This window comes from Bos indicus x Bos taurus, chromosome 9 (genome assembly GCF_003369695.1).
Source record: "Bos indicus x Bos taurus breed Angus x Brahman F1 hybrid chromosome 9, Bos_hybrid_MaternalHap_v2.0, whole genome shotgun sequence".
In the NCBI taxonomy this organism is placed as follows: Eukaryota; Metazoa; Chordata; class Mammalia; order Artiodactyla; family Bovidae; genus Bos; species Bos indicus x Bos taurus.
In genome coordinates, this window is record NC_040084.1 from 103033291 (window position 1) to 103060949 (window position 27659).

The 27659-nt window shown below is 52.8% G+C and overlaps 1 protein-coding gene across 2 annotated transcripts in view; it reads left to right on the forward strand.

The window, feature by feature from the left end:
• The window catches only part of SMOC2 (SPARC related modular calcium binding 2), a 157231-nt gene that overhangs the window by 32628 nt on the left and 96944 nt on the right, over window positions 1-27659 (forward strand). For both annotated transcript variants that reach the window (XM_027552068.1, XM_027552067.1), the window contains exons 2-4: window positions 15767-15938; window positions 25755-25861; window positions 26903-27002. In XM_027552068.1, the coding sequence (XP_027407869.1) occupies window positions 15767-15938; window positions 25755-25861; window positions 26903-27002 (379 nt within the window). The remainder of the gene's footprint in view (window positions 1-15766; window positions 15939-25754; window positions 25862-26902; window positions 27003-27659) is intronic.

Below are 27659 nucleotides of genomic sequence, written 5' to 3' on the forward strand. Positions count from 1 at the left end.
GGTGAAAATCTGAAGATTAAAATTATTACTAATAACAATGAAATGCTTAATGAAAACTTAAACCAAAACACTAATCCCATACTTGTGTAAAAATATCTACACATATGACCTGCAGAAATGTTTTAATCTTGTCTGATGGACACAGATGCAGAAATGCTGTTTGAGTTTTCTTAATTGTGATTTTATTTTGTTAGGAAATTGAGACAAGTTTTCACCATTTTAGGGCCACTCACATACTCTCCCTCCGTTCTTTCTTTGATGAACCTCATTTCCTCACTTTAGAAGCCAGTTTTCTAATTTACTGAATCTCTTTTAATTAATGTCTTTAAATTTTAATTGATTCTAATATTGAATTTGCTTCTGAAACTACCCGTGAATTTATTTAGACAAAATAACGTTACCTATTTTTTCCCTTGTGCATGAAAAGTTGTACTTGAAGAGAACATTTCTTGTGCAGGCAAAGATAAGGAACCTTCCCTGTCTAAACTGAAAAACTCGATTGTATTTAAAAGGAAAGCTCCAATTTGACATTTTCATGAGAATACTCTTGGCCTGGAATCAGTCTTCTTAAAGATGTAAACACACACACACACACGTGTGATGTTTAACTCACAGGACTTCCATTTTCCCCATTAGTTCACCTTTTATTTTAGAGAAATATCTATCAGGAACGATCAGAGACGTCAAGGGAGACCCCACGTCCCCACCACGCAGTGGCCCTAACGGTCAGGTTCTCCAGTGACAGGCTGGTCAGAGCCCATGAGTCCAATCCTGACGGCCTGCCTCTTCTGATGCTCGGCTGTGACTCGCCGCCGCGGGGGATGGAGCCGCGAGGTGGAGATGCAGCCTGGGTGTCAGCTTACCGATTCCTGAGTATAACCACAGTGAGGCATGGTGTCAGCAAGCAGCAGCGCTGGCTCGCCTGCACGAGCGCCTCTCCCGGTTTCCAGGTGACTGCGGCCGTGGGGTCGGTGAGCGGGTCAGGGGCCGGCTTCGCAGCGGCGCTCGGAGGCTCCGCCCCCGCCCCGCCCCCGCCCTCCAGGAAACCGAGGCCCCGCGGCTTCTCCGCAGCGGGGAGGCCACCTGCTCCGTAAGGAGGGTTTCTTGAGCAGCCTGTCGAGGGCTTGTCAGGATCCAGTGAGATTACTTAGGAGAAAACTGTCTGTATTTGGGCATGAAATCTTTCTGAGTCCTTTCTAACTTGGTGTGAAGGGAGATTCAAGGAAGAATTCACAAATTTAAATGAGGACTGAACAGGTGGGATGTTCATATGTGCTCAGAAGTGACCTCTTTGAAAGACAACTGGCTTGAACTTTCATCTTTATTGGTACAGATGTGTTAAAAAATCCAGCTCCCATCAATTTATAATCTTACCTTGTGTAAGATGTCATATAGCCTTGCACAGTGATGAAGGGAAATATTTGATAAACTGCACAAAGAGCTGGATACGATTGTGTGTGCGTGCGCACACACACACGCACACACGCAAACTTTAAAGTCAGTGATAGTTTTTCAGACCCAAAGGAAACTCCTATTCAGAAAGTGACAGTGACATTCTGTATACAAAGGCCCAGGGTCCCCAGCATGGACCCCACTGTGGTAAGATGTGGCCCTATAATAGTACTGTAATGTAAAATGATGGTAGTTTGGTAAATTAATATAAAAATTCCAAGTATATTAAATCCTGGCTAGTTAAAATTAGCTTTAGATGAGCAAGTTGACAGTGTGGACATAATTTCTTTTTTTCAAAAAATGTATAAATCCTAGTTTGCTTTTCCTAGCTAAATGTCAGCTAAGAAAATCTATTTCAGCTGGCTCTTACATGCAACACATCTTCTGGCTTTAAACTGTCCTTGTGTTGTTGCTGTTTTCATTGGTTTTTGCCCTGTGGCGTTTTCTGACGCCAACTCCTGGAGGAATTTGACTTTGTGCAGTAGCCACTTTCTGGAATTTTGCATGTCAACAGCCATAGACGCAGTAACTTCAGAATATTAGGACAGAATCATCTCAAGCCTTTGGAACAATCCTAAATTAGAGTTTTGTCTCTGTTTCCATTATAAACCTCATTGTTTTCTTGGTTTGACATTATTCCAGACGTACTGGTCGAAATCTTGGCAGCTTTGCTCAATAGTTCTACCAGATGTTGAGAAGAGTAGTTTTTCCTCTTGAGCATTCTGAGTGAATGTATTCTTTAGGAAATGGTCAAGCTCAGGGTCTGGATGCAGACAGCTGGACACCAGGGAGCAGGCACTGGTCCTGTGTCCTAATTAGGAGATTTTAGGTATGCAAAATGCTAATTTACTTGGCAAATACCTAGACACAGTGGGTAGGTCTCTCCTTCCTCTACGTTTTCCCCTGAATTGAACACCTAGGCAGCGTCTCTCTGGACATTCCCTGAAGCGCTCTACCGGGTCAGAGGATGCATCTGAGTCCTTCGGGGTGAGTGAACATGCTGACCACGTCTCCTCCGCACATCTCCACTGTCAAGAAGACAGGAAAACCTCGCAAGTTTGTTGGGAATTAGCAGTGCCTCTGACTTATTTGGCTCCGAGTTGAGCTGCCTTTCTGGGGCAGGGCCCTCTAGGACATGGAGCAGACACATGCAGACAGGTGCACTTTCTTGATGCTGATGTCCTGTGATAACTCCCCCAGGACGGCGGGGCCCAAGCTGGGGCGGCCACCCCAGAACAGGGCCAGCCTCGAGGCGGGGACTGGGGAGACCAGGGCCTGGATCTCTGCCTTCTGTGAGCGTCTGAGCCTGCAGGCCTGGAGGAGAGGGGTCGGCTCAGTCAGAATGCGGGGGCTGGTGCCAGGATCCCAAAGCCCACTGCTGATGAGCTGTGCCTGCGAGTGGGTGGGCGGGGCCTGCGTGTGGGTGGGCAGGGCCTGCGTGGATGGGCGGGCTTGTATAGATGGGCGGGGCTTGTGTATTCTCCAAGCCAGGCTTCAGCAATACGTGAACCGTGAACTTCCTGATGTTCAAGCTGGTTTTAGAAAAGGCAGAGGAACCAGAGATCAAATTGCCAACATCCGCTGGATCATCAAAAAAGCAAGAGAGTTCCAGAAAAACATCTATTTCTGCTTTATTGACTATGCCAAAGCCTTTGACTGTGTGGATCACAATAAACTGTGGAAAATTCTGAAAGAGATGGGAATACCAGACCACCTGATCTGCCTCTTGGGAAACCTACATGCAGGTCAGGAAGCAACAGTTAGAAGTGGACATGGAACAATAGACTGGTTCCAAATAGGGAAAGGTGTACGTCAAGGCTGTATATTGTCACCCTGTTTATTTAACTTCTATGCAGAGTACATAATGAGAAATGCTGGACTGGAAGAAACACAAGCTGGAATCAAGATTGCCGGGAGAAATATCAATAACCTCAGATATACAGATGACACCACCCTTATGGCAGAAAGTGAAGAGGAACTAAAAAGCCCCTTGATGAAAGTGAAAAAGTTGGTTTAAAGCTCAACATTCAGAAAACTAAGATCATGGCATCTGGTCCCATTGCTTCATGGGAAATAGATGGGGAAACAGTGGAAACAGTGTCAGATTTATTTTTTGGAGCTCCAGAATCACTGCAGATGGTGATTGCAGCCATGAAATTAAAAGACGTTTACTCCTTGGAAGGAAATTTATGACCAACCTAGACAGCATATTGAAAAGCAGAGACATTGCTTTGCCAACAAAGGTCCGTCTAGTCAAGGCTATGGTTTTTCCAGTGGTCATGTATGGATGTGAGAGCTGGACTGTGAAGAAAGCTGAGCACCGAAGAATTGATGCTTTTGAACTGTGGTGTTGGAGAAGACTCTTGAGAGTCCCTTGGACTGCAAGGAGATCCAAAGAGTCCATCCTAAAGGCGATCATTCTTGGATGTTCATTGGAAGGACTGATGCTGAAGCTGAAACTCCAGTACTTTGGCCACCTCATGCGAAGAGTTGACTCACTGGAAAAGACCCTGATGCTGGGAGGGGTTGGGGGCAGGAGGAGAAGGGGACGACAGATGATGAGACGGCTGGATGGCATCACCAACTCGATGGACGTGAGTTTGGGTGAACTCCGGGAGTTGGTGATGGACAGGGAGGCCTGGCGTGCTGCGATTCATGGGGTCTCAAAGAGTCGGACACGACCTAGCGACTGAAATGAACTGTACTGAACTGAACTGTGTGTGGGCGGGGCCTGTGTGTGGATGGGCGGGGCCTGTGTGTGAATGGGCGGGGCCTGCGTATGTGCTGCAGACCCGCTTAGGCAGGGACTTCTGTTCTTCCGAAACAACCCGAGTCAGGGCGCTGCCGCAAGGGTAAAGTGGTGCTGCCCCCACCCCTGTTACCTGGCCCCCTACATTCTGGGATCCCTCCGCTGATGGGAGGCCATGGGTGCAGCCTTGTCTGTGATGGCCTCAGGGGAGGCAGCCAGGACAGCTCACTTCTCATCCGTCCTTTGCTCTGTTCGGCACCCGCTGGCGGCCTCATCCTGCAGGGCTGTCAGCATGGCCAGGGTCCCTCCTAGCGCTCTGAGTTCTCCTCTGAAACCCCCCAGTTTGCCATCCTGTCTCCTTGTAATGTTTACTCCTCTGTAAAGTGTGTAATGCTCTGAGCACCTTGTGGAAAGCAGAGCAGGCATCTGCCACGGGGTAAGGCGTCTGCTCGGGACACCCATTTGGAAAAGGCCGCAAGGCCTCCTGGGACAGAACGTGGTCTCTGCCCCCTGCCTCCCGCTGCGTCCCCGCCCAGGCTAGCGGCAGACCCGCTTGCTGGACGATGGGGCCCCTCTCGCTCCCCCTCCCCTTCCATTCTCGCCTCTCCCCACCTTCACCCCTTCCCTGGTTTGGGTTTGTTGGGCAATGACTTGTGCCGCAAGTGTAGGGGAGCTCACCCCACTGCCCACGCTCCCCGCCGGCCGGCCTGTCCCCTCGCCCCGACGTTGACCCCCTGCTCTTTACCTCCATCTCAGCGCCTCTCCTCTCCCTCAGCAGGACCTCTCTTCCCCCCAAGTTTCTCTTCCTCCTGTCATTAAAGTGTTTCTCCTTCCTCTGTAATTACAGGTGTAAATTTCAGGATAACCTTTTCAAAAGATGATTCATTTCTCAGCGTTTCATATTTGTTTCATTAGTAATGTAGCCTGGAATGGATATTGACGTCTCTTTTTGCAACTGGTCATTTAGAAATTGGGATTTAGGGAGCTGGTTCAGGAGATTAATCACCCTTCATCGTTGCTTCCAGAGCAGCGTCTAAGAGCCGCCGGTGATGACAGAACCGTGTCCTCTCGCTGCCCAGGGCCCGGGTCCAAGCCCGGGGGGCTGAGAGCTCCGTGCAGCCAAGCAGCTGCGTTTCCTGTTTCATTTCACTTGAACTCAGTGCAAGTAGCTGCATGTGGCTGGTGGTTTCATGAGCTATCTGACCCCCCCAGCAAGTCCTGGGGTGAAGCACCTTGTGTCTGGGTGATGAGGGCGCGGAGCTGTCTCCCCGCCTTGGCCCCTGGGAGGAGGTGAGGCGGCCCAGAGCGGGCGTCGGTGATGGACCGCAGGCGCGCCAGCGGCCGTTCCCGCCCGTCGCGGAGATAGTGCTCCCGCTCGAGGATGATAACGCTGAGCAGCGAGGTGCCAGTGCCAGGAGATGAAGAGGGTCCATTTCGGAGAATTCTCCTCCAAGGCTCCGGGCCTTGGCTATCTCCTAACGTAAACATGGACTCTTAAAAATGTGAAGAATCTGCTTAATGTGTAAACCGAGGTGATGGGGGCGTAGGCCTTTCCATTTGTGTGGATGCTGATGTGAGGTATCCCTGAGTCGTCCGCAGGCCTGGAGGAGGGGGAGACCTGGGAAAGAGACGAGATAGCGTAAGAGGGGGGCTCCTGTGCCCCCAGCCCCTCTTCCGAGCATCTTTCCAAGGCTGCTTGTCAACACCCGGCCCTGCACATGGGGGAAGAGTGAAGCCTTTGGGTGGGTGCCCTGGGGCAGGAGGGTGCAGCCATGGCCCCCAGGCGGGTTTCCAGCCCTTAGGACTGCAGTGAAGAGCAGACCCCCGGGCCCCAAGTCCTGGTTTGGTTCTAGCTGCATCGTGGATGAGCTGGTGACCTCCCCTGGGAGCCTCAGTCTCTTCTTTGGTCACTGATGCACCTGAACTTGTGTCCTTCATCGGTGACCCCTGAACTCCGCCTGCCCAGCCTCCAGGCCCTGACAGCACCCTATCCAGGGGGCAGCCTCTGCCCTGGTCCCCAGGTCATGTGGACAAAGGCGCTTGGCTCCTTTCCACAGAGAACGGGCTTCAGACTTCCTTCCGCGGGTGTCTTTCTCCCGTGGTGGTGGTTGTGTAGGTGTGCAGCGGTCAGCCTGGAAGCGGAGGGTTTCTTCCCGGCTCCTCTTTCCCCCGGAAGCCTCCCTGCCTGGTCCAGCGTGGAGCACACGTGTGCCGCAGTGGTGCTGGGGAGCTCAGGTCTGGACACGCGGGCTCTCAGGAGCCACTCCCTCCCTTTCACGCAGCAAATCCTTCTGAGGGAGCTGCTTTGCCCTTGGACCTGTGTGGATCTGGCAGGACCCAGACCTGTGACCGCCGGCTTCTCCCCCAGCCTTCAGCGAAACACCCTTGCTTTCGACACGTCTCCCGGGCACCTGCTTTGCCCCAGGACGGGCCAGACCGGCCTCACAGGAGGAGGGACGAGGTCGGGGTGTGGTGAGGGTGCAGACAATGTTTTGGGTGCTGGGAAGGTCTCGCCGGGCTGGGATGCCGACTTGAACCAGGGTTCTGTCTGGTCTCGCCGGGAGTCCCAGGCCCCTGAGCGTGTGTGATGTGCTCATTCTCACCTGAAGAAGTCGGGACTGCGTGAACGCACCTGAGACCTGGGGCGAGCCCGCTTCCCCGCCCGGGGACCGGTCTCCCCGCCGCTTCTTGGGCAAGGGAGCCTGTTCGTGGCGCCGCTCTCACCTGCTGCCTGCAGAGGGCTGCCCCTCTGCTCCCTGCTTCACCCCGCCCGCCCCGCCCTCCGTGCGGACCATCCTGCCATGTGGCACACGGCCTCCTGAGGTTTGGCTCGGGAGCAAGCTCTCTGGTGTCTCTGCTTTGGGATGCATTTCCCCTGCTGCGCAGGTCTCTTTAATAGCCTTACCATGTACTTTAGTGTAATTTGCTGTAAATGCTTTAAAATGAGCAGGAACCTTAAAAAAGCCTGGCTGAAGGCCTCTGGAAATGTCACTTCGTCAGCGAGTGTGCTGGTCTCCTGGGGGCCAGAGGGCGAATGGAGGTGCCCTCTGCCGTCTGCTTGGTGGCCCCAGAGCGGGCGAGGCTGTTGGGGCATTTATGAGCTCCCCGTCATGACAGAGCACACGGCATGGCACCTCTGTGGCCACCTTCTCCATCTCCGCCTGGCCTCTGGCCTTGTGCCAGTCAGGCCATCCGTCAGCCCCTCTCACAGGGCTGGTGCACAGAGCGCGGTCCAGGCCCCTGGGCCTTTGTCCCCATGACCTGTCTGCATGCACGGATGTACCCAGATGGTCCCTGGGATGGACACCGGGGATTCCCCTGGGTTGACCGGTGGCCCAGTGGATGGTGAAGCGACGGACACAGAACCGACCCCAGTGTGCAGGGCGGAGGGTTGGAAAATGGAATCAGACTGGAGCGTAGTACTTATTCTGTAGGCTGATTTTCCCCTTTGCCTTTAGACACAGGCAGGGTGTGTGTGTGATGTTTCGTGTGCCTTAATCTGGAGGCATCTTGAACACATGGGAAGGAGGCATCCCACACCAGGGAGGTGAGGAGAGATGGGCGTGTCAGGCCGTCAAGCAGATGTGTCAGCTGCAACACACTCATGGCAAGCACGCCTGGGTTCAGACGTCTTCCTAACGCTCAAATGTCTACGAGCCCCGTGCCCCTGTGTCTGGTTGCTCAAACACCTTCTGAGCCTGCCTCGGGCCTGGTCACTCCTCGGTGAGTCCCGCTGGGTCGTGTTACTGCAGCTTCCCAGACAGTGAGCACTTACCGAGCACCAGCTGTAGACCCGACACGCTGCTGGGCTCGGGCCTCACGGATGGACACATCCATCTCTACCTGAGAGGGCCCAGGTGCTCGTGAGCAGTTGGTCGAGTGTCCACTGTAACGTTCTCCCACTTCCCAGATTCGTCCGGTTTCACAGAACTGCAGCCAGGGAAAAACACGTAGCTGTGAAACCTCCATTTGGTCTACGCCTTGATTCTTCTCGGGATGCTGTTGAGAACTGGCACTTCACTGTAACTGAACTCATGAAGAAAGTGCTGGCTGGGGCCCGGTGAGACCCCTGTACACATCTTCACGTCACCGCGTGTGGTGACACCCTGAGGACACAGGCCTGGCTTGTACAAGTGGAGGCTTTAAGGCCGCTGATCGTCTCTGAGCCTCGAGAGTGGGGTTGAATGTCGAGTCAGGAGCCTTCAAGTGAGAATCAGAGATCATCCTTGCTCTCACGTAACACCATCTACCTGTATTTTATTTTGAGACTCTCAAACTCTTCTTAATAAAATACAGGTAGATGTTTGAGAGTAACACCAGGACTTCCCTGGTGGCTCAGATGGTAAAGCATCTGCCTGCAATGCAGGAGACCTGGGTTCAATCCCTGGGTCAGGAAGAACTCCTGGAGAAGGACATGGCAACCCACTCCAGTATTCTTGCCTGGAGAATCCCATGGACAGAGGAGCCTGGTGGGCTACAGTCCATGGGGTCGCAAAGAGTCAGGCACGACTGAGCAACTTCGCTTTCTTTCTTTCTTTCTGAGAGTAACAAAGTTCCTACTGACTCTCAAATAAACACAAATCTGGAACAATCAAAATCCAAGAGTTTCTTATCTCCAAGAAGTACTAATAAGAAGCAAAGATATCTGTTTTCATCATTGAAATAAATATTAATGTGGAGGCAGGGAGGGAAAGTAGATTAAAAAGACAGGCTTTGAGAAAAGAGAAGAGATCTGCAGAGCAGGGCGTGGAGTGGGACTTCCGCCTGTCCCTAGCTGTGGGGTCAGGAACCAACACTTACCATGTGGAGGGTGCCTGGAGCTCAGAGGACCAGAGAGGGGCTGGGCCCGGGGACCAGAAGCCCGCAAGGGCTCTATAAAAAACTTGAACAGTCTGTGTCCACTCAGACAGAGCGAGACCGCAGCGCTGGGAGTAAAGCACACAGTGCCCCGGCCTGCCCCGCTCCTGTCCCTCCTCAGTGGGGCAGTGCCTGCCACGCCTGCTCATTCCACAGCACCTGGAGCTCCCGTTTCTCAGCCAGGCTCCGGGGCCGCAGCTCTGGTGTGCTCAGTCCCTGTGGGTCTGTGTTAGAGTGTGCTCGCGGTGCATGGCGCTCCTGTGTTTGTCTCTGGGCAGGGTTCCTGCAGCCCCTGCTCCAGCTCCTCTGCTGGGTCCCTCTCCGGGCACTAGCACCCCCTCCCCATGGACCCTGAGCGTGGAGCCCACCTGCCTTCGATGCCTGCATCTTCCTGCAAAACTTGCCCCCTCCTCTCGACACCTAAGTTCCCTCTCTTTCGACTTCATGCTCCTAATTTTCTTTTTGAAAATGACTGTAAATGGGAGGATCTCTTAGCGGTCATCCAGTAGACTTGAAGCTTTTATGATGGGAACATGGCCCAGAGCAAAGATGCCTGGGGTCGAGCGTCTGCCCGGGAGGGCTTCCTGCTGGTCACATCTCCGTGTCTTTTCCAAGGACATCCTCATCCACGTCCTTCATCTTCTTTTCACAATAACGATGATGGAATAAGCCTTAGTGTTACCACCATCTTCATTTCACAATGAAGAAGCCAGGATCATTTGGCTAAGAGGACAACTGTCCTGGGACACACAGCCAGCTACCTGTCTCCAAAGTCAATACCCTTCCTTTGCCCACTCTGCCCTGCAGTGCCGACCACCCCCACCCACACCGGCATTTATCAGCAGAGTGTCGTCCACTTTCTCTCTGTTTGTTGGGTTTACAACATAAATCTAGTCATAAAAATTGAAAAAAAAAAAAGAATTCATCACAATTGTTTGCCCTTGGTTTTTAAATCCCCGCAGCTGTCCCATAAATACAATGAAAAGCCATCAAGAGACCCCAAATGATGCTGGTGCCATGACGCCTGTTCTCAATGCTGTGCGGTCTCCCTCACTGTTTCACTCAGCGTCTGTGACGTATTAAGACAGATCCCCTCTGCAAGACCCACAGTCTACTGTTTTCACCTATGTTGCCGGCTAGTTTTCCAAATCAGAAAAGGGGGGATCTAGTAGAAGCCCATCCCACTGGCTCTGTGCTGGCCAGCGCGTCCTGGTGATCCATCGGCCCTGGCCGGCAGCTCCCGGCGGGGCCGTGCACACGTGGAGACACAGATGCCCTCCTCGCCCTGCAGTTTACTTCGTCCTTCTCAGGCACAGCGTGAGTCTCGGTGCTTTAGCCATTCGCACGGCTACCGCAAAGGTCAGCAGAGAAAGTGCTATCACTCCCACTGCGCAGATAAGCACGTGACCCCCCGCTGCCGTGCTGGTGGCTCTGATGGTGTGCTGAAGGTCCTGAGTAGCGTCTGGCCGTCGCAGAATCCACTTTTCATGGGTTCACGGCATCCATGCTAATTGCCAGTTAATGATCAAGGCCTGGAGGGCTGTCGTAGTGTGGGGGTCATTTTGTCAGACTGTCCGCTGGGTTATCTGTATGCAGCGAGGAGAATGCAGAGTTGGGAATGTCGTGGTCGCAGGAAAGGGAGCCCCAGTCCCTTCCGGCCCGTTGGTCTGCGGGCCAGTCTCAGCATGACCCCCGGCAGACCCCCTGACGTCACGGCTCTTGGTTTGCTCCCCTGGGTCTCTGTGCTCGGACTCCACACTGCTGTCTTCCTTTCCCATCTTCTCAGAGGCTCTCTTGGGTGAGAGTCTTCAGATCCCCACACAGGAGTCAGAAGCCCATCCCACGCTCTCAGACGCTCATGCTGTCCTCGCAAGGCCTGCCAGGCCTGTGTCCCGCACGACAGGACGGTGCCCACGGGCCGAGCTGGGTGGTGAGCCCCTGTGCTGTGTGTTGCCTCTGGACCTTACTCTCCGCGAGGACGGGCCCTCCTCCGAACCCTCGCAGAGTCCAGGAAAACGCGTGACAGAGGACAGTCCCCCAGCAGTCACTGGGCAAGTCCAGTTCAAGACGGACCTGACTGTCTCCTGCCCTAGAAATACGAGGCTTTATCCCTGAAGAGTGGGACACGGAGGCAAAGACTGCTAAAACACTGAAGTAGAGTGCTTTTTAAACATGCATGGGTGGGTGCGTGTTAGTTCCAGCAAATGGATGAGAAATGAGTGAGTGAGTGAGTGAGAGAGAGAATGAGTGAGTGAGGGGTGGCTGTCTCTGGGCAGAGAACACCCCGCAGCAGCCGTGTTTCCCTGGAGCGTCTCAGCTGCAGGCTCGGCTGGAAAATGCTTGTCCGGCTTTGAGTCACGGGTTCGCTTCTCTATTCCACTAGAAAGTAGGGAGCACTTTCTTGAGATCTGACAGCTCAGGGTCTAAAGTGAAGCTGCCCTTTAAAGCAGGGTGTGTGTTTCTCGTCCTCCCCACCTCCTTCCTTGGTGGTTCAAGGTCACGTCCTCTCTCGAGCCCCCCAGATCCACCTGCACCCCGGACGCACCACGGGTTCCGACCTGTCTCCCCTCCCTGGTGTGTGGGCCTCGTCCTGGCATCAAGCAAGCACACGTCCTTGGAAGCGATGTTCGCTTTCCGGTGGCTCATTATTTAGAAAGTTCTTGCTTTGGGGAATCTTCCAGCTGCATGATTATGTAATTCAGAGATGTTTTTTCTTAATTTAACCCATGCCCTGTGTTATCTTGTAAAAACGCCATCTTCCATCAACATATCAACATTGCAGGGGAAAAATTTGTCCGTATTAAGAGTTTAATCCGTTTCTTAAACGGTTTCACTTTGTTCCCACTTTCCCTCTGGTTTAAACCCTACATTTATTAAGCAGAATGTGGACCATGGCTGTGACCCGTGCACACTGGACACGCTTTCGCTAGCGCTGCGGCCAGTCGATCTGCGGGCAGATGTGCACGTGCAGCCCCTTAGCCCGCACCCCGCCCCCGCCACGTGCCGACTGCACTGCATCCTGAACGGAAGAGAGACGGGCTCGGGCCCCGAGGGCATTGCTGTCATAGCGCTGCTCAGGGGTAACAGAGTCCCTCTAAGCTGGACAAAGGGCCTTTTATCAGAACCAGTGTGAAGGCCCTCAGCCATGTTCGTTAGTGAACACTAAATTCTTTAGAAGAGGAATATTGGTATATTTTATTTTCCTCCCTGGGCTTTGTTTAGTAAAGAATCCAGCTCCTTGAAAAGCTCACTTTCCTCTGTGCACTGACTCCCCTGGAATTTAATTGCTGGTAAAAGTGGGGAGGGGGAGAAATGTGGAGAAAGTATGAGTTCTCTCATTTCTGAGAAAGAACGGGTCCATTGTTTGTTCCACACCATTAAATTACCAAGAATTACAGTCAAATCCCAAACGCCTGAATGCTCGACTTTTTCAAAACTGAGAAGAGAGAGGCTGTCGCCCTCCATTTAGAGAGAATGGTAATTATGGTGTCTTCCCTAAGTCATCTGCATTTCCTTGTCTTAGGGTTTCAGGAAATACAAATAGAGCACCTCTTATACGTAAAAATTAGCAGGATTTACGTTATTGCCTGTTTTCATCTGAAATTGAACGGCGCTCCTTCTGGGCGGGCTCCCATGTGGGCCGGGCCTGGGAGGGTCCTGGGATGTTTCAGTCAGCTCTGCTCCTCTGTGGCCCCTCTCCCTGTCTCTCTTGCTCTTGCACAAAACTGCTCTGGTCCCAGCCAGCTGTGAGTCATAGGAACAAGTCTGTGAAAACTAGATGCTTGTGAGGAGCAGAATGAGGCAGCTTTGAAAGACAAGCAGCATTTCATGCAGACAGGATCCCTCGTGTGGAGATCCTGTCTCCTGGGAGCTGCTGCCGCCAGGGCTGGAACGTTGGCTGACACGAATCAGTCTCAGGGAGAGCGAAAAGAAAAAGAGGTTGAAATTCTGCAGTGACAGAATTCAGTCAATGTGCTTCTGTGCTTTTTCTGGTTCAGTAGCTCAGCTGTGTCCGACTCTCTTTGACCCCATGGACTGCAGCACACCAGGTCCCCTTGTCCCTCACCATCTCTGAGTTTGCCCAAGTTCACGTCCATTGGCTTGGTGATGCCATCCAACCATCTCATCTTCTGTTGCCCCCTTCTCCTCCTGCCCTCAATCTTTCCCAGCATCAGGGTCTTTTCCAGTGAGTCGGCTCTTCACATTAGGTGGCCAAAGTATTGGAGTTTCAACTTCAGCATCAGTCCTTCCAATGAGTATTCAAGACTGATTTCCTTTAGGATGGACAGGTCGGATCTCCTTGCAGTCCAAGGGACTCTCAAGAGTCTTCTCCAACATCATAGTTTGAAAGCATCAATTCTTTAGCACTGAGCCTTCTATATGGTCCAACTCTCACATCCATACAGGACTACTAGAAAAACCATAGCTTTGACTAGATGGACCTTCATCACTAAAGTGATGTCTCTGCTTTTTAATATGCTGTCTAGGTTGGTCATAGCTTTCTTCCAAGGAGCAAGCATCTTTTAATTTCATGGCTGCAGTCACTGTCCACAATAATTTTGGAGCCCAAGAAAATAAAGTCTGTCATGGTTTCCATTGTATCCCCACCTATTTGCCATGAAGTGAGAGGACTGGATGCCATGATCTTCATTTTCTGAATCTTGAGTTTTAAGCCATCTTTTTCACTCTCCTCTTTTACTTTCATCAAGAGTTCCTCTTCACTTTCTGCCATAAGGGTTGGGGTGGTGTCATCTGCATATCTGATGTTATTGATACTTCTCCTGGCAATCTTGATTCCAGCTTGTGCTTCTTCCAGCCCAGCGTTTCTCATGATGTACTCTGCATATAAGTTAAGTAAGCAGGGTGACAATATACAGCCTTGATATACTCCTTTTGTGATTTAGGACCAGTCTGTTGTTCCATGTCTGGTTCTAACTGTTGCTTCTTGACCAGCATAAAGATTACTCAGGAGGCAGGTAAGGTAGTCTGCAATTCCCATCTCTTTAAGAATTTTCCACAGTTTGTTTTGATCCACACAGAAAGCTTCTGTACTTGCTGTATTTAAGAATAATTTTTTTTTTGCAAAATCTTGGAAAGGCAATGATCTCTTTTCCCTTGCCTGTTGGTTAAAATAAGCACAGATCATTTCAGCAAGTGAACTTACTCACAGGAAGAATTAGAGTGTGGAAAGTCTGCCCCCTGCGTCCCAGAGCCCCGCTGGATGAAGACGTGATGCTCAGGTGCTGAGCACGGCCTGGTGTCTGGAGCCTTCATCCAGAAACCTAGGAAATGGCCCTTAGTCAGCTCCCAGAGGTTCAGGTAGAGAAGTGGTCACCCACAGGCTCCTGGCCACGATGCCCTCACTGCCCGTCTTCCCCAGGACCCCACCTGGACCCCAGGAGGGATGTGCTTCCCTGGGCAGCTGGCCCCCAGACCCAGGGCCCTTCCCTCCCCATGGCTTCACCTCAGCTTCGGCGTTATTGGTCTTCACATGTCGCCAAGCAGGACACTCGGAGATGAAAGGGGCGAGTTTGGGTGTCTATCTTCTCAAGGAATGAGGCGCCCGGAGTTTGAGACTTTTCTTTCTTTTTCTTCCTGACGGGAGAACAGGTCGATGAGGTCCCTGAGCTTCTGCTGAACTCCATTGCCTCTCTTCCTCCGGCTCCTACTTGAACAGGGGAGGGGGCGCTGTGAGCGGAGCCAAGTATTATGGGGGCAAACACGCTGGGTAAACCGTTCAAATGGCCACGGTGCCCAGGGCTCTGCACACGCCGTGGAGTGTTGAGCAGTGGCCACACCTCAGCGCTGGCCTTCTTTCCTTTGATGACTCAGTGCTGCTCCGTTAATCAGAGCAAAGGCCTGTGTGGAGCAGGCGATGCTCCAGGGGCCACGTCCTCTAACACGAAGCAGCGTTGGAGTCAGCCTGGTGTTGGTCGTTGTGTCTGGGGTGAGCAGGACTGGACAGGACTGGGGTTGGGAAGCTGAGGTGGCAGAGGACACCATCCACGGGTGGCGGCGGGTGTGGGGGCAGGTGTGGGGGCTGGTGGCCAGATCTGAGCCCCGCTGGGAGACCCCTGAGCTCTGAAGCTGTGTGTCCAGGTCATCAGAGGAGCCAAGGCAAGGATAGGGATCCAGGAGGGGCCCCCAGGGCAGGGGCTGTGTGCCTGTAGTGCCCCTGAAGCCCCTCAGACCCCATGGAAAGAACTCCCTCTGGAGCCAGGGCACTTACTCAGAAACTGACCTTCCACACGAAGGGGTACCTGGGGTGTGGATGAGATTGTGAGGTGCTGTCCAGCAGGGAGGGCCTGCCCCCCAATTCCAGAAAGACAGGGGGTCCGGACACACGTGACTTCCAAGCTTACGGCAAAATGTAGTGAATGGAGGGGTCACCCAGGCACTGAATTCACAGACTCAAAGCACAGCATTGCTATGCAGCCTCTTAGAGTAAACAGAGCGCGTGTGTCCCAGGGCAGACCTGGGCGGTGTCCCAGGCCAGTGGTGCAGCCTTCAGAGGTTCACACGCCCGATGCTGAGCAGAGCGGGAACGACCAGCTATCCGGATGACTGAGACCCCGGAGGTCAGAGGCTTCCGGGCTTCCCACCGTGGTTCTGGGGCACTCCCTCAACGCGAAGTGGCCTAGGCAGCCTCCTGCATTCCCCAGAACACTCCTTAAGATGTCTGGATTCTTTTTTCTTTTCTCCTCCAAGTTTTTGAGAGTTGACCAAGACAAGGACAAAGACTGCAGCTTGGACTGCGGGGGCTCCGCCCAGAAGCCGCTGTGCGCCTCCGACGGGAGGACCTTCCTGTCCCGCTGCGAGTTCCAGCGCGCCAAGTGCAAAGACCCCCAGCTAGAAATTGCTTATCGAGGCAACTGCAAAGGTAAGTTTCCTTCCATCACTGTTCAAGAGCCAAGCCCTGAGACGTACGTTCACGTGCTTTATCTTCGTCTGGTCAAGTTTTCCTGTGTAAAAAGTCAAGAGTTTCTGCTCGTGAATCTTTGTCAGGGCGCGTAGCGGTAAGGGTCGTTTTTGAATCATCATATTCTTGTTGAATGTTCTTCTTTCTTAGAATGTTTTATGACGTCACACATTGCAACACAAATTCATCCATGTTTCACAGAATGTTTCCAGAGTCTCCTGAAATTATTCTTCCTTGCTCCCGTTTTTAAAGTGGTTCTTCCAAGCCCTTCTCATTTCACCTTCCATAGCGTGTGGGGCATGCATAATAGCGCCTGTGCTGATTTCAGGGATTTTTTTCCTCTTCTTTTTTGGCACGGATTTTACACTTGTAATTTTCAGTTTTCCTGATTTAAGAAGCGGATTTAGAGCTAACAAGCACACTTAGAGCAAAACATTGAAAGGTTTCCCATGTTAATGAAAGGTTTGACTCAGCAAAACACGTTTCAAACACAAATAGAGTCATTTTAAGAAAGAGATTTAACTTTTTTTTTTCTTATTATCTAGGACAAAAGACCACACAGGCTAAAACCCCCTTGAGACCACGTCCTGCGGTGTCTAGCTGTTAGCCCAACAACCGCTCAAATGAAGGGAAGCTGGTGCCTTGGGCCTGCACTTGGCCAGCCTCTGCTTTCCTCCCACAGTGCCACCCAGCCTAGCGGGCAGGTCCGAGGCACTTCTCCCTGTGACGGAGACGGAGCTGCCTGTTCCCTGGACCTGGGTGCTGCTCCTGTTGGCACCTCATGGGACCCTCTGCCCACGGGCGTCGGGCAGCCCAGCACCCACCTTCCTCCTGGCATTCGATTAGTGTGCCCTAAACACGTCACTCTGCGAGAAACTTGGATGTAACTTTATGCCTTGATGGCCATTACACACCTCAGGTATCTGTGCTGAGAAATGAGAAGTGACCCAAGAATAGTCTCAAGTATCAAGGGATCTTCCCTGCAGAGAAATTTCTAGAAACAGTGGCCTGTGCTGGCTTAACTCATGAGGACAGGTGATGTGGTGTGAGGTTTGAGTTTTATGTTCCTCTTTGGTGCCCTGTTCTTTTAGACAGCCCCATCAGATATCCTCTTGGTGATACCTCCCATCAGACACTCAGTTGGAGGACTGTGAGGAAGCTGCCACATTAAACCTCTGTGTTGGCCATGGTCTCTGTGGGTGTCTGAGACGGATTAATTACACTGAGGCCAGAGGCCCATCCATCCGTCAGTCTGTCTGAGTCCATCTGCCAGGGTGGACTCTCCCAAACCTCACACTTGGAACTCTGCAGAGTCTGCCTTGCCTCACTTTCGGACAGGAGGTTAAGTTGGCATTAAGCACAGACGGCCTTTTGGGAACGCCATCTGCAGCTCACTTGTGTTTGGATCCAGCCTAATTCTTCTGGAGTTCTCCCTTGGTTGGAATTCTCACATCTCACTGAAGAAATTTCATGCCATAAATTTATGACAAAAAATGAGATAAGGGAGAAGAAGTTTAAAAACTACTGCTGTGACTGCAGCCATGAAGTTAAAAGACACTTGCTCCTTGGAAGGAAAGCTGTGACAAACGTAGACGGCGCATTAGAGCAAAGACACCACGTGGTCGACAAAGGCTCGTGTAGTCAAAGTTACGGTTTTTCCAGTGGTCACGTACGGATGTGAGATTTGGGCCATAAAGAAGTCCAAATCTTCTTTAACGATTTGGCTGAGTGCTGAAGAACTGGTGCTTTCAAACTGTGGTGCTGGAGAAGACTCTTGAGAGTCCCTTGGAAAGCAAGGAGATCAAACCAATTAATCCTAAAGGAAATCAACCCTGAATGTTCATTGGAAAGACTGTTACTGAAGCCCCAGTACTTTGGCCACCTGATGAGAAGAGCTGACTTGCTGGAAAAGACCCTGATGTTGGGAAAGATTGACGGCAATAGGAGAAGGGGGCAGCAGAGGATGAGATGATTAGATAACATCACTGACTCAGTGGACATGGATCTGGGAGACAGTGAAGGACAGGAAAGCCTGGCATGCTGCAGTCCATGGGGTCACAAAGAATTGGACATGACCTAGTGACTGAACAACAGCAATGAAGGTAAAAACAGAACTTATCTCTTAAAACCAAGTTTAATTCAAATCAAAAGGATTAAAATAAAGAGAATGTGAAGACACCTGTGAATTTCAAGATCAAGTTTATTTGGCGCTTCAGCTACTGGGGGTGGCAAATATATGAAGTTACTTTAAAGAGGTGCTGTCAGTCGTACAGCACAGTTTGAAATACGTGGGCATTAGGGACCCCGACATTGTAGATCTGGGGGGCAGGCTTGGGGCTCTGAGGTGTCTGCTCTCAGCCCCCGTCTCTGAGTCTGGTGATCTGAGTCTGGTCCGCAGGGGGCCACAGAAAAGGGGTTTCCCATCTGCAGCAGACTTTTCCTGCATAAGCAGCCTCTCCCTGGATCTGGGCTCAGAGCGGGAGCGGGACCTCCCCAGACGGGATGGGCCCCTCATACCAGCTGGCTTGCTTCTCAGGCCACTTCCCCGTCCTGTCGCCCAAAGTCTGGCATCTAACACCCCCAGCCCACCCCAGGCCACATGGTGGGGGTTCAGTATGAACAGGAGGGGCCTGGTGCTGGTGGGCGGACAGGCATCCTGGCGGCAGTGGGCAGCTGCTGCTGCCCCGCTCTGTCCAAGAGCGCTGGCTAGACTCCATACCAGCCCAGCTCGGGCGTGTTCCGCTCTGATGGTGAGAGGTGGAGAAGCAGGCCGAAAGACCCTTCCACCGCAGGGAATGTGAAGACTCATCCGCGTTTGCCCTAAATTGTTCCTGGTGTTGAAATTGGCTGGTGACTCAAGTATCAAGTTGGTGACTGTGAAGCTGCGTGTTTTGAGGACATTTCCATGTATTTGATGGGTGACAGCTTCATGGGCCAGTCTCTTATGGATGTTCTAATTTGGAAACGATTGAAATATTTCAGTATTTGGTTAAAGTTGGATGAAAATGTTTTCCGCATTTCATATTATGCTCTGCTGACCTTGAACAGAAGTGCAGTGGTTTACACCGATGGGTTTTTCTCATATTTTCTTTGAAATTTGTGGAGTCTGTATTTTTAGAACCCAGCAAACTCATTAATGTTTTTCTTTTGATCTAAGACCATTGGGACTGTCTTTCTTTTCAAGCAAATCTCTGGCATTAAATTAAAAAAACAGAAGAAAGAAGAAAAAGAAAAGTCAGATGCCAGGCGATCTTGGAGGTATTCTGAGGTTTCTGACACATGGTCACACAGGGTTCTGACAAAAGCAGTTTCCTGGAGATTCTAAGACCCGGGTCTTTTGAGTGATGGATATGTAGGAGGAACATTGTCGCCAAGTGATGCCTGATATTTGTCATCCTCCTCCACTGCCCGAATCTCACAAGTGCTGTCCTGATGGTCATCGCAGAGTGACCGGTGCCCATGTTGGGGTCTCCGTGGGCGTGAGTGTCATCAGCACGTGAGCACGGAGGGCCTGCAATGCTGTGCAGATGGACGCCACGCCATCATGGTTGTGATGACTTCTGGACCCCTCACTCTCTCCCTGTGAAAAACCTGAGTGATACACATCTGGGCGTTCACTCCGGCCAAATAGTGACCGTTGGTCTAGAAGCCTTGGGGTTGCTTACAGGCCCTTTGTCCGAGTCGGGCTGCTGTGGCGAATGTCTCCTCAGCATGCTCAGGGCAGGCTGGGCCCTGGGTCCATGGGACCATCTGCATTCACCCACATGACCCGGGCCACTTGCGGGGGACGTCCTGATGACCTGGGTGGGACATGGACTCTGCTGGTCCTGCAGGGAGAGCTCAGGCCCCAGCTCTGTTGCTGGACATTCTGTGAAAGGCATGACCCACACACACGGAGAGTACCGAGGTTTTCCAGTGGATTTCTGCAAGGCCTGAGAGTGCCGGTCAGCCCCTCTCGGTACAGTGGTGCCCTCTCTGAAGTGCTCTGTGTGCTTTTACTGTAACTTTATTAAAATGCACGATGTAAACCCTGAGAGCGGTGCAGGCGTGCAGCCCAACAGGACTGGTATGGCCCCACCGGCCTCTCTCCCCTCCCCAGTCTGGGGCAGGAGGTGCTGTGGGTCTCCACATGGTTAGAGATAGGGCTGGGGTGGTAAGCTCCTGGCCTCTGCACACCCCGAGCTCCCAGAGGTCAGGGAACCATGCAACCAGGACGAGATGCCAGGCTGGCGGGCTGCACCTGACTTCTCATCTCTGAAACAGGGGGTTGGGTCAGGCGAACACGAGGAAGTCTATCTCTCTGAAGGTTTTTCTGATCACGGACGTGTGGTGGTCAGCAACTCTTGCTTATATTTGGAGAGCCGAGAAATGGACTGGAAGCTGCATCACTGACCGCTTGCCTAGGCTTCAGATGACCTGCCCCGGAAGAAGGCAGGGCCTCTGAATTTCCCTCTACCTTCCAGGGAGGCTTTGTTATCTGGCGACAGTGCCCAGGACCAGGGCACAGTTTGGTTGCTCGAAGTCAGTGTTCAAGCTGGTTTTAGAAAAGGCAGAGGAACCAGAGACCAAATTGCCAACATCTGCTGGATCATCGAAAAAGCAAGAAAGTTCCAGAAAAACATCTATTTCTGCTTCATTGACTATGTAAATGCCTTTGACTGTGTGGATCACAATAAACTGTGGAAAATTCTGAAAGAGATGGGAATACCAGACCACCTGACCTGCCTCTGAGAAATCTGTATGCAGGTCAGGAAGCAACAGTTAGAACCGGGCATGAAACAACAGACTGGTTCCAAATAGGAAAAGGAGTATGTCAAGGCTGTATATTGTCACCCTGCTTATTTAACTTCTATGCAGAGTACATCATGAGAAATGCTGGGCTGGAGAAAGCACAAGCTGGAATCAAGATTTCCAGGAGAAATATCAATAATATCAGATATGCAGATGACACCACCCTTATGGCAGAAAGCGAAGAAGAACTAAAGAGCCTCTTGATGAAAGTGAGACTGAAAAAGTTAGCTTAAAGCTCAACATTCAGAAAACTAAGATCATGGCATCCGGTCCCATCGCATCATGGCAAATAGATGGGGAAACAATGGAAACAGTGGCTGATTTTATTTTTCTAGGCTCCCAAATCACTGCAGATGGTGACTGCAGCCATAAAATAAAAAGACACTTACTCCTTGGAAGGAAAGTTATGAACAACCCAGACAGCATATTAAAAAGAGACATTACTTTGTCAACAAAGGTCCGTCTAGTCAAAGCTATGGTTTCTCCAGTAGTCATGTATGGAGGTGAGAGTTGGACTATAAAGAAAGCTGAACACTGAAGAATTGATGCTTTTGAACTGTGTTGTTGGAGAAGACTCTTGAGAGTCCTTGGACTGCAAGGAGATCCAACCAGTCCATCCTAAAGGAGATCAGTCCTGAATATTCATTGGAAGGACTGATGCTGAAGCTGAAACTCCAATGCTTTGGCCACCTGATGTGAGGAGCTGACTCATTGGAAAAGACCCTGATGCTGGGAAAGACTGAGGGCAGGAGAAGGGGACCACAGAGGATGGGATGGCTGGATGGCATCACTGACTCATTGGACGTGGGTTTGGGTAAACTCCAGGAGCTGGTGATGGACAGGGAGGCCTGGCGTGCTGCAGTCCCTGGGGTCGCAAAGAGTCGGACACGACTGAGTGACTGAACTGAGCTGAACTGAGGTGAAGTCGGTGTTGACCTGCCAGCATTTTCTTCAGCAAAAAGAGCCTTTCCACGGAGGAGTCTGCAGGTGTGTGATGTGTGTGCCTGTGTGCATAGGTTCACATACATGTGTATATGTGGGCAGGCACCTCCGTGTGAGGAGGTTGTGTGTGTCCTGCAAGAACATATGTACACGTGTGTTTGTGTGCATATGCGTGTGTGTCTCTCTGCCAGGCCCTTTTGGCCAGGCTTGTGCCCTTGCTTCCTGCCTCGTGTCCTCAGACTCTGCACCCACATGCAGGCTCTGAGAGGCCTTTCACGCGTGTGGTTCAGGCCGGTTTAGTCATGCTGGCACTTGTCCCTTGCAGAAACCCTCCCCAGGCCTGTTGGCCTTAACCCTCCATGGTGTTCTCCCAGGTCTGATGTTAGACGCACCCTCTTGATGAAAGCAGACACAAGAGGTGGGGCCGTTGCTCTCATGTTCAAACCAGGATCAGAAATACCACAGGACTTTGTGAAATATTGTAAAAACAAACAAAACAAAACACTTCTCTGCTTCAGCAACACCTGTATCCTCCAACAGTTCACCGGGGGAGCTGGGCGAGCGCGGAGCGGCCTCAGCTGTCCCCTTCCCGCAAAGGTCGAGGCCAAAGTTCACACAAAAGGATCCCGAGACCACTTGCCCGGGGAGCTGTGTGATGCACGGATGGTCTTCACAGAGCCGGCTCTGACCGGTTGCTTCCTGGATAAACATGTCAGAAACGTCTGAACACTTTCGTATGTTTGTGCTGTGGCTTGCACTTTATCTTTTGCCTCTAGGACTTGGCCACCCCAGTTGTGCACCCTGGGTTTTCCTGTCTAATTTGTTTCTGTCTTTGTGCGTTTACAATGATAATACCTATTTAAAATAGACACTCGGCCCCTTTCTCCTCGGCTCTGAGCTGCTCCCTCTGGTCGAGGGATGGCGTGGGCTCTTGCTGTGGTGCTGCCCACTGGCCGGCTGCAGGCGGGCAGACGAGGAGCCTCCTTGGCGCCCTGCTGGTCCTGTGTCACAGCCCGGCGCTCCGCATCATTTACGCCAAAGAACACCGCAGCACAGAGTTCTTCGTTTTTCTGAGTCTGGCCTTCAGAATGACGGGTTGGTAAAGTATCACAACTTCTGAAATACAAGATCTGCTTCATTGGACGCCAGTAGAGTAAGAAGCCAGCCACCCTCGGGCTAGTGTTCTGCGGCTGCTACCAATGGAGAGCTGGCTTCTTCATCGGCCTTGCTCGTTCTGCCCCAGCCTGGTCCGTGCAGAGGCCCCGTGCTGGCCACGGGGACCCAGTGGAGAGAACTCTGTGTCCCCAGAACGTCGACCCCCCCATGCTCAGAACCACCAACATGTAGTCGCCCTGCTGGGTCCAGAGTCAGCAGGTCTGTTGACCAGAAAATTACTCAGTGTCGCCTCTCCATAGATGTCATAGATGGACTGTAAATAATCCCATATCCCCTCGAGTTTCTTCCTCAGTAAGGAGCGGGCTGGGGGCTCTGGGGTGAGGACTCGCCTAGGAAGAGTTAAAGGGAACACGGTCCCCTTCCTTCAGGGTCATGCTCCAGCATCGTCCTGTGTGTGATGGACGGGGGCCCCACAAGAAGAGCGCTGAGGCTCTGGGCTGTCCAGCTCAGGGCCGCCGGGAAATGTCAGTGCCCCTGACGTTCTGGCTGAGCCTCCTCGGGCCCTTTTGACTGTTCTTCTCCAAAATTCTTCTGCATGAAATGGGCAGCAAATTTGTCTCTTCCCATAATCGCTTAATCCGATTAACTGATTTTAGCAAAGTAGGAAATGATTTGCTTCTTGTTTAAAGGACAGCATCCTTAGAAATGGCCGCTCTGAAACGTGGCTGCTTGTTTCTGGTTTAGAGCGAGCGTTGCATCGTGACAGTCTCTGTGACCCATGTCTCCTGATGCACAGACACGCTTGTGAACAGGAATCTATGTTACTCTGCAACAGAGAGAAAACGATGAGCAGAACGAGACAACACACGCCGGGCATCGGCCCCGTGTCTCAGTCGGGTGGAAGCCGCGGCTGCTGTTGAGACCCTTCTCAAGAGGGCAGCCGCTGCGACTTAGACGTCTGGGGTGTGGCAGGTGGTCTGGCAAGCGGCGCCCTGGGTTGGTGGGCAGATAGAGGCTTGCTCTCAGGGATGGGCCCTGCATTTCCTGCTGCACAGTCCTCCTGGCTCCCCATGCCTGGGTCACCAGCCATGTGCCAGCGTAAACCGGAATTTAACGCTCTGTCCACATAAGAGGTTTGAGAACTCCCCGATCAGTGGCAAACACACTCTTTTGAAGACGGCATTGGAGACAGGAGCGAGGCCCATGGGTTCTTTGGTCGACGTATGTGCTTGTGCCATGTTCCGCGAGAGTTCAGCTGTTGGGAGTAATTTGTAACTCGTCTGGACCCTCGTGGAGACCTCGCAGGCTGGGAACGCATATCACTTTTCCTTTGAGACAGTCAAACCACAGGTTATACTAAAAAATGAGGACAGAAGTCCAGCACAGCACTGTTTTCTCCTCAGCGAAAACACAGGCTGTATTAAAACCACATGTTGCTGAGTGCTGGCAGGAACGCAGATCACGACACGAGAGCCCGCATCGACGCGCCCCCGGCGCACAGGCCCGTCGTGCGAGGGCCGGCCCCACGGCGCTTGCTTGGGGTCCGAGATGAGGGCCCCCAGCAGCAGCATCTGTGCTCAGGCCCAGCACCGCGGGGCAGGAGCCCCGAGCCTGGAGCTGGGCCCCAGATGGCGTCTCGTCATGGCCAGGAGATTTTACTCCTGGGCAAGCAGAGCGTCACCCGCTAAAAATGCTGGGCGGTGGACACGTTTGAAGCAGTATCTCTCAGCGTCCAGAGGGCCTTTCAGACCTAGACAACTTGTAATTTAAATCTGGAAACACTTAAGAAAAATGGGGAAAGCCATTCTTTTCGACTTGTGAGATTCAAGTGAGTTACGTGGGCTGGCAGTCCGCAGAAATAAGCCCTGTGCTCGGGGTGAGGGCCCCAGGCGGGATGCTGGTGGGGGCGGCCTTCTCCGTGGTGGACGCAGACTCAGCTGGCCTGCAGTCCTGGGACAATGGGCCCTTCCTGGGGCTCAGCGCAGCCCCCGTAACTCGCTCCAGGCTTCCGAGATAAGCGTCAGGGCCGAGCAGGCTCTGGTGCCCAGCTCAGATGGAGCAGGTGAGTGGGGGCCGCCTTCCTCACCGTGACCAGGTCTCCACGGTGTGTCCTGGCGGCTGTTTCCTGACACCTGCGTCGGGAGCTGGGTGGGGACTGCCCCCGTCTTTCCCTTTTCTGCTAGTTTATGAAGTCCCAGGGGTATCCTCCCGAGGAACAGGAGGAACCTCGTGTTTTCCATCCAGTCATCACAGTGGATATTTCACCGTGAATGTGTGGAAATCTGTGCTCAGTGTGCCAGGAGGGCTGATAAAGATACTTGACTCTTTAATCTGACGTATTGTTGGATTTTCCACGTGAGGTTGGAAGTGCAGGAGCTGGTGTTACTCTGAGATGCTAAGAAACTCAGATGCAGAAGCAAGAGCCTGCAGGGTGGACAAGGGTACACACAGATGGCGCGGGCCCCCTGGACTGCAGCCACGGGCCAGTCGGCCTGTGCCCCGGGGGTGCCTGCCCTCCCACGCCCAGGCCAGTGTCCCTGAGCTGAGTCTTACCATAGCTCTCAGACGTGGCCCCCACGTGGCACATGGCCTGGCCGTGTGCTCCGGAGGATGTCCTTGGGTCCTGGAGCCTGTCCGTGGCCCGTGGGGGTACCACCTGACTTCCGCTGTCCAGGAAGTAGAGTCCGCCTTTCACCACGGTCAAGCCTGGTGGATTTTGGAGCCTCGGCCTCCTGGCTCCCTGGGCGTGGAGGACACCCCACTCTTCCCGCCAGGTCTGGCCCTCCCGTCCGGGACACTGGCACCCTGACTGGTGCCCGCCTGCAGCTGCCCGCCCCGTGAGGTCCCTGCAGCCCGGCCGCCCACGTGGTGCCTCTGCTGGGCGTCTCCAGGGGCCTGACTGCCACCCTGCCCTGTGCCTCCCCACAGACGTGTCCAGGTGCGTGGCCGAGAGGAAGTACACCCAGGAGCAGGCCCGCAGGGAGCTGCAGCAGGTGTTCATCCCCGAGTGCAGCGACGACGGGACCTACAGCCAGGTGGGCGGCCTCTCCCGGGGACTGGCCCCGCCTTCCCCCTCGGGGCAGTGGCTCCCTCCTCGGAGCAGGCGCTCCTGTCCTGGGGAGCGGACGGGGTCCCGCCGGCCCGCTCACAGCAGAGACCCCAGCCCCAGTGCGATGTCATTTCTGGAGGGGCCCCTGCCAGGCCTCAGGTCAGGGGCACAAGCACTGTCTGCCTTTCTGGGTCCGCCAGTGGCCGCATCTAAGCACCCAGGTCTCCACATGGAACGGGTCGATGTTATCACTGTCATTTTGTTTAAAGGAAATGAGTTCCTGAGATGCCCTGCTAACTGACGTATTGACTTTAGATGGAAAAAAGCAAACCAGATAGGGTCTGTCATGAGCCAGACAACAGCACAGGCTCCCCTGTGGCTCAGCTGGTGAAGACTCCGCCTGCTGTGCGGGAGGCCTGGGCTCCACCCCCGGGTGGGGAAGATCCCCTGGAGAAGGGAAAGGCTACCCACTCCAGTGCTCTGGCCTGGAGAATTCCACAGACTGTGCAGAGAGTTGGGCACGACTGAGCGACTTTCACTTTAGATTTCATCCAATAATGTGAATTCTGTGCCTTTTTTTAAAGCAATCACTTGACCTTTGGAAGACTCAGGGAGGAGAGAGAGAGACAGAGAGAGGTTGGAGCTGTGGGTGGCGTCCAACTCAGGCTGGCTGGTGGGGGGCAGGTGGGGCCAGGATGGAGCATCTCACTGGCAGCTGGACACGTCTCCTGTCCCCAACTCCGCTTCAGGCCAGTGGGCAGACCCAGAGCAAGTGTCCTGACCGCTCAGTGCCTCGGACCCCCTCTTGTAAGATGAGGGCTGGTGGGGGATTAGACGGCGTCTGGTGCAAACACCCCCGGCTCCTTTCACCCCTCAGATCCGGGTCCAGGGCATCGTGGGGCCCATGCCAGGTGTCCAGACGCAGCCCTCGAAGCCCTGGGCCTCCTGGGGCCCCGGGAGGAGCAGCGGGCCCGGTGGGCCGCAGACGCCCCGCGGGCACTGACCGCCTGCCTGTCCCTCCCCGCAGGTGCAGTGCCACAGCTACACGGGCTACTGCTGGTGTGTGACGCCCAACGGGAGACCCATCGGCGGCACCGCCGTGGCCCACAAGACGCCCCGCTGCCCCGGTAGGTCTGTCGGCCTGTGCGGCGAACCCGCGGCTGAGGCTGCTGGCTGCTTGCCGACTGTCTTATTAATGTCTGCTCGTAACCGCAAAGGAAGTCAGTTTAGGTGGGATTATGGGGAATATCGGGATACATTTGCGTCACTGGACAAAGCCCAAAATATTATGAGACCTCTGTTTTCAAGAAAGCTTAAACAAATGGAAGATCTGGTTCTGAACCAGCGTAGGTTATGGCAATTCGGGACTCGTAATTTTTAGGAGTGGCCGCGAGGACTGTGGTCAACAGCAGAAATGACCAAATGTTTTCGTTGGCTGAGAGAAGCGAGCGTTTCTGGGTTTGTATGTATATGATTGCAAAGAAAAAGCAGATCATTCTTCACAGATCCCTTTCCAGAAGGTTTGTTTGTGTTATTTTATTACTCATAAGTGGGCTTGATGTACTGAAGGTAATAACACTGGCGGGAGAATAATCTATAAAAGGGTCTGTTTTCCATTAATAATTTACCAAATGTTATAAATGATTCAGATCATTTTTATTTGAAAATGGTCTGCAGCTTGAGTTTTGATTAATTGGTGATGGAGACTTGTCAGACCATTTACCAAGACCTTTCATGATCTATGTGTCACAACTATACTGGATTAAGCTTACTAAGGAAAAACA